At 36.4% G+C, this 11,839-nt stretch overlaps 1 protein-coding gene across 1 annotated transcript in view; it reads left to right on the top strand.

The window, feature by feature from the left end:
* Positions 1-6,920, top strand: part of fbln1 (fibulin 1) — a 66,453-nt gene extending 59,533 nt beyond the window's left edge. Inside the window, exon 15 of the mRNA XM_016230757.1 lies at positions 5,884-6,920. Coding sequence (XP_016086243.1) covers positions 5,884-6,023 — 140 coding nt within the window. The 3' untranslated portion in view covers positions 6,024-6,920. The remainder of the gene's footprint in view (positions 1-5,883) is intronic.
* Positions 6,921-11,839: the final 4,919 nt, after the last annotated feature.

Genomic DNA, 11,839 nt, shown 5'->3' with positions numbered 1-11,839 from the left:
TATATATATATATATATATATATATATATATATATATATATATATATATATATATATATATATGTGTGTGTGTGTGTGTGATTTGCTCATTATGATGCCTTTGAACTCTGAAATCAAAACCGGTCCAGCTTTGCCAACCAAAATATGTGAAAGGAAAATTTTTTCCCCCTCAAATGAACTTGGTCTCCATCTTCAGAGGAGTTAGTAAATCTATTTTTGTGATTAATATTTGATTATGCTAAATAATATTAAACTGCATATTAAAAGTTTCTTGGATATATCAAAGTCACTGTATGTATATATTTATTATTTCCCCACAGGAATAGAAGGAATAGTTTAACCAAAAATTAATATTTTGATATTTACTCAGCCTTACGTCATGTCTGAGCTTCTGATTTCTATAGTAGTAAGTAGATGGCAATATATAATCCTGCAAAAAGGACAAAAACATCATAAAAAGTATCATAAACCTAGTGCCTAGATATGACTCCTATATTGAAGTAGGAGTCTTCTGAAGTCAAATTAACTGAAATGATATCCGTTGCTTACTTAAAATCCACCAATCTGGTTAAGCTAATTATTTAGAGCATGATGACATTAACGCAAAATGCTGTGCGGTATTGGTTCCTGTGCGTCACGTGATCAATTATGACACGGCAAGCTTGAAAATCAAAAAATACTTGAATTTTTAGTTGAACTATTCTTATCATATTTTGTTTGATAAAAATAAAAAAGCATGGGAAGCTTGTTATTTTAAAACATTAGCCGTAGTGATGGATAAAACAAATCTTCTTGTAATTCTCAATCAATTGATTCGCAAAATGATTCACTGTTTTGAAGCGCTTGAAACATCGCACAATAGCGACAATTACTGGTCAAAACTGTGTAAATGCAACCTAAACACACCCCAAACTTGCGTAAAGACACCTTATACAAACTATTTACAAATTTTTTATGAAATGTAACCTAATAAATGTAAAATACAAATCATTAAATACCAATAATAATTTGTATTCTTTTAATTTATAGTGCTGTTTTGTGTTTTTAGGCAGGACATAGCTTATTAGGGCCTATAAGAAAACAATTATGACTCAACGCATGTTTATTAAAATTCATTCAAACTTAACATATGTCATAAAACTTACCTGAGACCATTGCAAGGAAGCCCGTTTTGCTGAAATCATGTGATTTTGATACGCGCCAGTTTGATAAGCGCTACGAACCACTGAATCAAAACAAAAGATTTGCAAAGCTTCCGAAGCTTCATAAAGCATAACTGTTACATCATGAAGCTTAGTTGATTACAATTTGCATTAGACACCTTATCGACAGATTTCAAGATTAATTTACAGCCTTTTGTGACATCTTATGTAAACCAATTAAACCAAGAGAGTTAATATGAGTTATTACTTAGCTTGCTAATGTCAGCCTGTACAAACCCAGCGTTTCTGTCTCCTTCATTTATTCACTTTCAGAAGATTTTCCAGCATTATTGGCTCGTTTGGATGATTTTCACTGTTGTCTGCCAGGCCTACAACGGAGGATGTCTTGCTGTGTTCTTTGTTTCTGTAACAATAAGCGTTGCATCCATAATTTAGCTTTAGTATCTGCTGCTCCTTTGAGTTGCTGTATAATGGCCATGAATTATTCTTATTTTCATAAACTTTGCGTCTGTTATGTTACCACAGCTTATTAGAGGCCCAGACATAATTATGACAATGTTTTGTCTCTGTAAATGACAAAAGATCCATAATTTTAAACTTCAGAGCGTACTTTAAGGCCAAAACATTAACTAAGGACAGACATGAGTACACAAACGCAGATGTTAACGCTTGGCCAATGCAGTGCATAGTTTAGCTTGTGTTTTTAGATTACTGTGCTCAAATTTCTTTGCAATGTCTGTGCAAACTGTTGCTCCACCATGACAGTAGTTGTTCTGAAAGAGAAAAGACAGTTTATGCTAGTGGTCGACCGATATGGGTTTTTTGATAGACGATGCCGATATCTTGGAGAGCAGGGTGGCCAATGGCCGATATGAAGCCGATATAATTTTATTTATTTTAATTTATATTTAATAAATTTGAAATGGATTAAAATAATTGTGTAAAATAAACATACTTATACTTTAGAAGACAAAGCATTTTTCACAAATAAATAAATATTTAATAAAAATCTAATTAAAAAGGAAGTAAACAGTATAACCAACAGGGCACTCAGTATTCTGGGAAGTTTGTGTACATTTTGCATACACCAAGCAAAGAAAATTACATGAATATGACAGTGGGCAAATGCATAAAGTGGAGCATAATTTGAAATCACTAGTTTAAAGTTAGTCGATCGCAGTTACTCTCCTCCTGTCCGTATTCAATTCGCACGGATCAACCATCATGCAGAGAACACGCGATCATGCAGGATACAAATGCACACTTCACAAAATCTCAACTAGATTCGACTAAGTTTGCAAGGTTCGTGAAATTAAATGTTCATTAGTCATTCAAAGATTTGTTTAAATGATATAAATGCGTATTTGCTGAATGCTGACGGCAAATGAGAAAGTATTATAATGTTTGCCTTTCTATTACTAATAATATTAAAGCAATCGTTATAATACTTTTTGAATACATTTTAATTCCTTTGTTTAACAGTTCTATCTGATTATTAGACAGACTTCTATCCATATTAGACAGAACTGAATGACGAAAGCGAACAAGAGGGAGAATGTGAGCGGTGTGCGCTCAGGCAAAAGTCCGCCGCGCCATCAAAATAAAAGTCCCGCCTCGAGCACAACGGCCAAACTGAAAAACTTATCGGCCGATGCCGATATTTGAAATATGCCAAATATCGGCCGATATATCGGCCTTGGCAATATATCGGTCGACCACTAGTTTTATGCTAATGTTCGCTTTAGGACCACTTGAAATGCGTCTGTCAGGTCAACTGCAAAGTCACTTTGTAACTATTTCTAGATTTCTAAGAATTTCTAGCCCTATTTCTTATAATCACCTATTTTACGAATTCATACAAAGTCACCTCTTCGTAAGATTTTTTTCATAAGACTTCCAATTTTTTGCTCAAAACAAACTTTATTTGTGAGGCACAACCTCACATGGACAAAAAAAACTGATATTTAAACAATTTCCATATACAAAAATGGCCCAGGTCGGAATCGAAAAGACATAAAATGTTATGCTAATGTTTACTATCGCACCACCACAGCTGGGTAGATTACTTACAAAATACAAATTGTAATCCGTTACTGATTCCAAATTACATGACAAAAATTGTAGTTAGTAACGTAATCCATTACATTACACATTTTAGGCAATAAATTCAAACTACTTATAGATTACTTTTGACCTATCTCATTTTTATATAAAAATACAAAGAGTAAAAAAATATATTCCATTTGTTATCAACAACATGAAGTACATTAAACATTATATTTACATTTAGTCATTTAGCATATGCTTTTATCCAAAGCGACTTCCAAATGAGGACAATAGAAGCAATCAAAATCAACAAAAGAGCAGTGATATGCAAGTGCTATAACAAGTCTCAGTTAGCTTAATATAATATAATGTCAAAGTTTCCCAAACTGGGGTTCGTAAAGGAACAGCAGGGGGTTTATGAGTTTAATGAAAAGCTAATAATTAATTAAATCATAAAAATGTTAAATTAAAACAAATAATTTTAAAATGAATCATGATAAAACACTTACTGAAAAAATATTTTATTTGTTTACCTGCATGTCATGTGACCATAACCATGAACATGCAAATGTGGTACTTCAGTATAAAATATTTATTTTAAAATCCCAGGTGTACTTCAAATACAAATATATTAGATGAAAGAGGGTCAGATTGAAAATATGGTGAAGTCGTGCATTTTAATGTGTTTGAAAAACAAATGCCTTCCAAAGTAATAGATGGTAAAATAACGGCGTGATCATTCAAATAAAAATTTGCAATGCAATGTTGCAATGTTGAAACGCTTCTTAAACCTGAAATGATTTAGTAAATCCAGTGGTCAAATGCTGTGTAGCACCTAATGACTGATCTCTGTGTGAATGTCCACAAAACTGGAATACATTCTGAGCGTATAGAAGCAGTAGTCTATTGTAGAGAGGAACATTTAAAGGTGAAAAATAGGAATTAGGGAGAATCAATAAATTATTAATAAAGTATTGCTATTGTGTAAATAATAAGCAATCATGTACTCCATAAAAATGTAACTGTAGTTTGATTACACGTATTTTAAAATGTAATTTAATCTAATTACAAGTACTTAATTTTTGGAATCTGATTACGTAATCCAGATTACATGCAATCAGTTATTACCCAGCTCTGTGCACCACTTACAATGCAAACTTGTCTTTTTGTTGTGTGAATTGTATGGAGTCAAGTGTTGCGCTCGGATACTTTCACTGTTCAATCTATGTTTATGCCAACACAGTCTCATGGAAATTTGTAACAATTTTAGATTTTGACGGATTGGTGACTAATTCGTACAATCTACTTACGCCCCACAGATGGTTAGGTTTAGGGGTGGAAGTTCATGTTTAAGTTTTTATGCTTAAAAATCACCCATTTCTGTGCAAATTGCATCATACGAACTCATACGAAAACACCACCTCATAAAATATTTACGTTTTCTGATAAGATTTCCGATTTTCAACTCAAAACCAACTTTATTTGCAAGGTACAACCTCACATAGACAAAAAAACTGATATTTATCCAGTCCATTTCTATATACGAAAGTGGCCTTGGCAATATATCGGTCAACCACTAGTTTATGCTTATGTTCACTATTGCACCACCAATGCTTAATTTTCTTTTTGTCGCGTGAATTGCGGAGTTTGCATGGTCAAAAAGTGTGTGCAACTAGCATTTGCGTTCACTTACTTCCACTGTTCATGCTACGTTTACGCCCACACAGTCTGATGGAAATTCATACAAATTTAAAATTTTGACGAACTGGTGGCTAATTCGCATGAATTCGTACAATCTCATTTGTACATTTTCGTATTAGTTGCTTATGCCCCACTGACGGTTAGGTTTAGGAGTGGACCTTCATGCTTAAGTTTTTTTCCTAAAAATTGCCCATTACTAAATTACATTATATGAATTTATACAAAATTGCCACCTTGTAAAATATTAACGTTTTCTCATAAGGTTTACAATTTTCTGCTTAAAATCTACTTTATCTGTTAAGCACAACCTAACATGGACAAAAACAGATATTTTTCCAAACTCTGATTGGAATTGAAAATACATTTTATGCTAATGTTTGCAATACCACAACTTGCAATGTAAACTTTTCTTTTTGTTTGCATGAAGTCAAGAGGGTGCAACTAGCATTTGCCCTCACATACTTTCACTTTTGACGGTTTACATCGATACACTGCCAATTAAAAACTATTTAATGTTTTGGGAAATTGATGGCTAATTCTTATACATTTGTACAATCTGATTCATATATTTTCGTACGATCCAACTTACCGATAGCTAGGTTTACGGTGGACCTTTACGTGTATGTTTTCTTTTCTATTTCTGTACACACCACACAGTAAGAATTCATATGAAATCTCGGAAAATAATTTTGATTTTCTCATGAGATTGCTAGACAATAATAACATTTTCGGAACTTCATTTGTGAGGCACAACGTACCTCCTATGGAAAAAAAAAGTTATTTATCCAGTTTATTTCCATGAAAGTGGCCTAGGCTGGAAATTAAAATGTCAGATTTAATGTGATTTGTGTATGCTTTCATACTAAAAACTGATGTTTGTCACCTCATTTGACTGGAAAAACAGATTTGGACCACATTTAGCTGTGGTGTGAGTGTATAAACCCTTTTTCTGATTGTATTTTGTTGTCTACAGGTGTAGTCAGACAGGTGAAGTCGCTGGTTGGTCCTGTGAGCACCGTACTAAAGCTGGCCATGAACTACGTCACAAACGGAGTCGTTTCTCACCGGAACATCATCAACGTTCACATCTACGTGTCAGAGTTTTGGTTTTAAAAACATCAACATTAACCTTTCTGTCTATACATTTTTGATGTCCATTTATGAAATCACAAAAACATTGTCATTAGCAAGCTTTCTGAACGACTATAGAAATGGGAGTTCTCCAGTTTGAAAGATAAATTTACTGAAACTTTGAAAACATGTCTTAAAATATCTTGTCTCATCAATATAAGTGCACTGTCATGCTGCACTAGCAGATTATGTGAAAAATACGACAAAATTCTCTTATATTGAAGATTTAATCAGATTTTCTTTCAGTGCAACTACAGTTAATTTAGCAAATTTAGGAATAATAATAATAATAATAATAAAAGAATCTGTCGTAATTTACTCACCATCATGTCGTCCACTTGATTGACTTTCTTCTGTGCAACGTAAAACAAGATGTTTAGCAGAATCTATGAAATGACATAAAGGTGAATATGAGTATTTCAATTTCTAGATGAACTATTCCTTTTAATGCAATAATTGCGTGAGATCATTTCTAAATGGACACCTAAAATGACTAAATGCTTTCGTCCAACTAAAGTTTTACAAGAGAAACATGTCACACCAGGACAGACAAGAAAGATGCATGATGGGAGCGATGCCGTGCTTTAGACGCCACTATGTTTTTGGTGGAATAAACATCATTTGCTGCTCTGATTTTAATTGTAGAATGTAAAAGCATGTTTTTACTTATTTCCCACTGGTTTCCTCTTCAGCTGCCTTTGGGAGTCGAACTGAAGGCGTTTCTGTGAATTGATGCGAGCTCATCCTTCATAGGGCTGAAAGAAAGACAAATGAATATGGAGTTGACGACTCGACACTGATTGTATGCTTGTGTAGACACACTTTGCTTAATGTATTGTATCACCGACTGTGTCATTAAAAAAGTTTTTTAGATTTCTACTCCCTTTTTGTCAAAGTCTACGATCTATTATTGAGTGAATGGCTGCTTAAAGGAACAGTTCACCCGAAAATGAAAGTGTGCTGAAAATGTATAAAAATGCATTCACCTTGCATCACTTGCTCACCAGTGGATCCTCTGCAGTGAATTGCTGCCGTCAGAATGAGAGTCCAAACAGCTGATAAAAGCATCACAAGTAATCCACACCACTCCGGTTCATCAGTTAACATCTTGTGAAGCAAAAAGCTGTGTGTTTGTAAGAAACAAATCCCTATTAAGACGTTTTAACTTCAAAATGAAAATATTTAGCTTACAGCTAAAATTTTGCTTTCGCCAGTGAAAAAGTAATCTCGTCTGAATCAGGAGAGAAATCTGCACAGATCAAGAACCATTCACAACCCAAAACAGATAAAAACAACCCCTCTAAACAAATATGTGAGAGGATTTTGATGTGGATTTTTCACTGGAGGAAGTGTTAGTATTGATTATGAATATATATGACTATTTTAGGCGAAAGCAAAGGTCGGAAGTTAAAAACGTCTTCATAATTTTTTTTTCTCTTACAAACACGCAGCTTTTCGCTTTATAAGTCATTAATTGATGGACTGGAGTGGTGTGGATTATTGTGATTAAATTGCATCATCACAAATGTTCACAGAGCTCTGCATATTTATCATTAAATACTGATGCATTTAAATGAAAATGGTTACACTTAGTGAACATTTCTACAGTAGGCTATTTTACTTGTTTAGTTGAAATTATAAAAAAAATACTGGGATATATACAGTATAATATCTTAAAGGCTGAAAAATATTGAGATATTCTTTTTCATCTTCCAGCCTTATAATTCATTATTAGTTTGTACTGGAATACAGTACATTTTTAGAGTAACCTTCCCATCTCTGGGTAAAATATGCATGAAACTCAGAAAGTCCCCATATAGAATTAGGTGCTCCGGTAAAAATGAGTAATTCAATTATTTCACAAGCTTATAATTTGACCATAATTTGCTCGGGTTGATTCAAATCATTAGTAAATCAAACTTTCCATGTAACTTGGCTCAGCCGACTCCAGAAATGAAAGGCCCTTGGTTTTTGCGTACTGGTCAATTTAAGACCTAAACACATGCCAGTGAAAGCCAATCATTCCCACAATGCTCTTGTTCGACTCGCTACGGTCATGCCATGCATTGATAGATCAAACTAAGTGCTGTTCGTTCCTCAGCAGTGGAAACTTGGTCGCAGCGCTCGGAGGGACAGGGTGAATGGAGCCGTTTATGACCGCATCCCTTTTAGCGCGCGGCTGCTGAACCGAGACTGTCTTTCCTCAACGTCAGGGGACTAAAGCAGGGGCCCGAGCTCATTTCAGCAGATGGAGAGACGAGTCTCAGTTGTAGCTTGCTCATGACCACTGTGGTCGAGAGCAGCCGCCACCGAGCGGCTTTACAAAGACAATGGAACAGTGAGGGAGTCATTTATCATGGTTTAACGTTCCTCTTCTTTGTGTTGACTGAGGTTTACCCCTCCGACGGAGGCTGCGACGTCACAATGCACACTTTGAAGACTGAAAAACTGCCTCAAAATCATTCATGCATGAAGAGAGAAGCGATATGCGATAAAAAAGGACATCATACGACAAAGAAAAGCACAATATGAGACTTAAAAACCTAGTGAGCGGTTCCAATAATTCATTTTGGGCACGCTACACTCTTAAAAATAAAGGTGCTTCAAAAGGTTCTGCAAGCGATGCCATAGAAGAACCATTTTTGGTTCCACAAAGAACCATTCAGTCAAAGGTTCTTTAAAGAACCATCTCTTTCTTAACTTTTAGTAATCTGAAGAACCTTATTTCACCATAAAGAACATTTTGTGAAACAGAAAGGTTCTTCAGATGTTAAAGGTTCTTTATGGAACCATTTAGACAAAAAGGTTCTTCTATGGCATCGTGAAGCACCTTTATTTTTAAGAGTGTAAGGCAGCATTTTACATTGACGGAGAAAAGACGATCCCACAATGCACTGAGCTCAGTAACAAGAAAAACATTTAATTTACATTTAATTTACATTTTTGATCAATTAAAAATATAATTGTTTTTGAAAAAATTGGGTTGGGAGAACTTTTTCAGCAATGCTATGTTAAACTATAAAAAAACGTTCTGAGAAAATGGGACATTTTCACTCTTTCCACAACCTAATTGTAATTTTTTAAGAATTAAAATTAGCTGAGGCTGATGCTTTCAAAAACCAGTTAACTGACCAGCAAACCAGTTTAGACTGGTTCAAATGTTTTTTACACTAATATAAGGGTACAAGCTTTGAAGACTGAAAAAAACTGACTGAAAATCAATTCATTTTTGAACAACCTTTTCAAAATGTTTTTAGAATGTAAATTAGCTAAGGCTGATTCTCAAAAATGTCAAAAGAACAGACCAACAAACCAGTTTAGACTGGTTTAAAAAGTTATTTTCACTAATATAAGGTTTTAAAACCCAGTGAGCTGCTTTAAAATTGTGCTCTGGCATAATTATTATTATTATTTTGTTTTTTTTTGCCACGCATTTTCATTTGACAAAAGCAGGGGAAACTTCCCCAACATAAAAAAAAATCTAATTAAAATATCAAATGTTATCTAATCTAACGTAAATATGTAAAATGTAATATATATATATTAAAAATATTCAGTTTTTGTTTTCTTTGAATTTTTATGTAGTTCAATGCAGTTTTACGCTATTAGCTTCACAACATGCTATTGCATGCATGAGTATCTGTTTGCAAAATGCCTCTGAAACATGACACTGACTTTTAAGCAAACAAAAATACACAAATGCATGCATGCACCGCTTCATATGGAGCGGCATGGCGCGTGCAGAATAAAGCCCAGAGAAATGCCCCATCCGTCCTACATGCCACCCACAGCCGCCGCTGGAGTCGCAACACATCGGCCTTGGGCTGCATGCATGTGTGAGTGTGCGTGCGTGTGACGTGTGTGTTGCGGACTGTGCTTTGGTGGGGTGGTGGTCAGGACTCATGGGGAAGGGAGGATCTCTGGATCTTGAGACCGGAAGAGTCCGTCTGGGACGAGGCCCAACTTTGGGACAGGCAGAAGACGGGGTCATATCAAATGCGCACACACACACACAAACACGCTCCCCCCCGCTGCATTTTCCTGGCCGGCATCCCCTGTCCCTCACCGAAACATATGTTTTAAGATATATGTGAGTTCTTTTATTGAAAATGTTGGGGGAGTTTCCCCTGCTGCCATTGTTTCTCATTATGTCAAAGGAAAACGGTTGGTGAAAACACATCCAAATGTATGCAAATGCACGGTTTTACATGCACAGATACGTCACTCGAACAGAAACCCAATAGTTACGCAATTGCTCACTGGAAATAATGCACAACAGATGAAATGTGGTTTCACAACACGTCACTTCTGTACGGTGACGCACTTCCGAAATAAACTTTGGCTACTCAAGCAGATAAAACGAGTTAATCACTATGTTTTGGAAACTTATATTAGTGAAAACCACATTAAACCAGTCAGTTTGGTGGTCTTAGCTGGTCTCCTATCCTGGACACTTCTGTAATGTGAACTTGGATGTAAACATTGGATATTGAAGATAAAATGTAGGATGGGATGGAAAACCAACCAAGCACAGAAAACCATATTAGGCTGGTTTAAGTCTAAATCTAAGCGATATTTGAAAAACGAGTCCCAAAACACACTGGAAGCCAATAAGCAGTAAGGGACGCGTCGAGTAATGATAAGGAGAAGAAAGCGCTCAGTGAATGCACAGGATATTAGCAGATCGACTTTAGATTGAGAGAGATGGCAGATAAAAAAAGAGGAAAATATCAGAGAAACAAAACACTAAAAAGAAGGGTTACAATCAGGCAAGAGGTAGGACCCGCGTAAATATCGGAGCCGCTTTCCAGCGGCGGAGAGACCTCAAGGAGCGGGAAGGCCTGGGATCGGACGCCAAGGTTGCTTTGTTTCTTCATAATAGGTGAGTAACATTGATTATGCTTTGTTTCACACAACTCCATACCCTTCGCCAGCAGGCATTGCAGATTCCATCGTCGTTGCCAGGGTTGTGTACGTACATGTGGGGCGGAGATATCAAAAGAGGGGCAAGGTCAGTTGGGGTATGGGCATGTTTGTTTTGGTGCTTTCAAATGTCAACATCGATTGGCAAAATTTGCTTAGTGCACCTTTAATGTCTAATATTGTCACGAATTCGGTTCATGGACTTCCGTTTATTCACCACCAGATGTCGCACTTTCCATTTCATTGACTCTCGCACTACCCTAGTCAAGTCACAGCTGATAGTCATGTGTTGAGTCAAGTCACAGTTGATCGTCATGAGTCAAGTCACAGCTAATCTTCCCGAGTCAAGTCTAGTCACAGTTGATCTTCCTGAGTCGAGTCTAGGCACAGTTGATCGTCATGAGTCAAATCAGGTCACAGCTGAGCTTCATGAGTCAAGTCAGGTCACAGCTGAGCTTCATGAGTCAAGTCAGGTCACAGCTGAGCTTCATGAGTCAAGTCAGGTCACAGCTGAGCTTCATGAGTCAAGTCAAGTCACAGCTGATCGTCATGAGTCAAGTCAAGTCGCAGTTGATCGTCATGAGTCCAGTCAAGTCTCAGCTGAGCTGCCAGAGCCTCGTTACATCACAGCTGATCTTCTAGAGTCTCGCCATGTCTCAGCTGTTCGTCCAGAGTCTCGTCACGTCTCAACCGTTCATCCAGAGTCACGTCACACCACAGCTGATCATCCAGAGTCATGTCACGTCCTGTCTGTCGCACCCAGATTGTCGGGGTCGGTCCGTCGGTATCCCAGTCTGGTGTCCAGTGTGAGGGATGCACCGCTGGTGTCTGCACGCGCAGCTGGTATCCCCAAACCCACTCACTTTAGCCCTCCT

Source organism: Sinocyclocheilus grahami, unplaced genomic scaffold, assembly GCF_001515645.1.
Source record: "Sinocyclocheilus grahami isolate Dianchi unplaced genomic scaffold, SAMN03320097.WGS_v1.1 scaffold377.1, whole genome shotgun sequence".
Classification (NCBI taxonomy): domain Eukaryota; kingdom Metazoa; phylum Chordata; class Actinopteri; order Cypriniformes; family Cyprinidae; genus Sinocyclocheilus; species Sinocyclocheilus grahami.
Note: the sequence above shows the minus strand (reverse complement) of the source record. Positions and strands in the feature narration are given on the sequence as shown.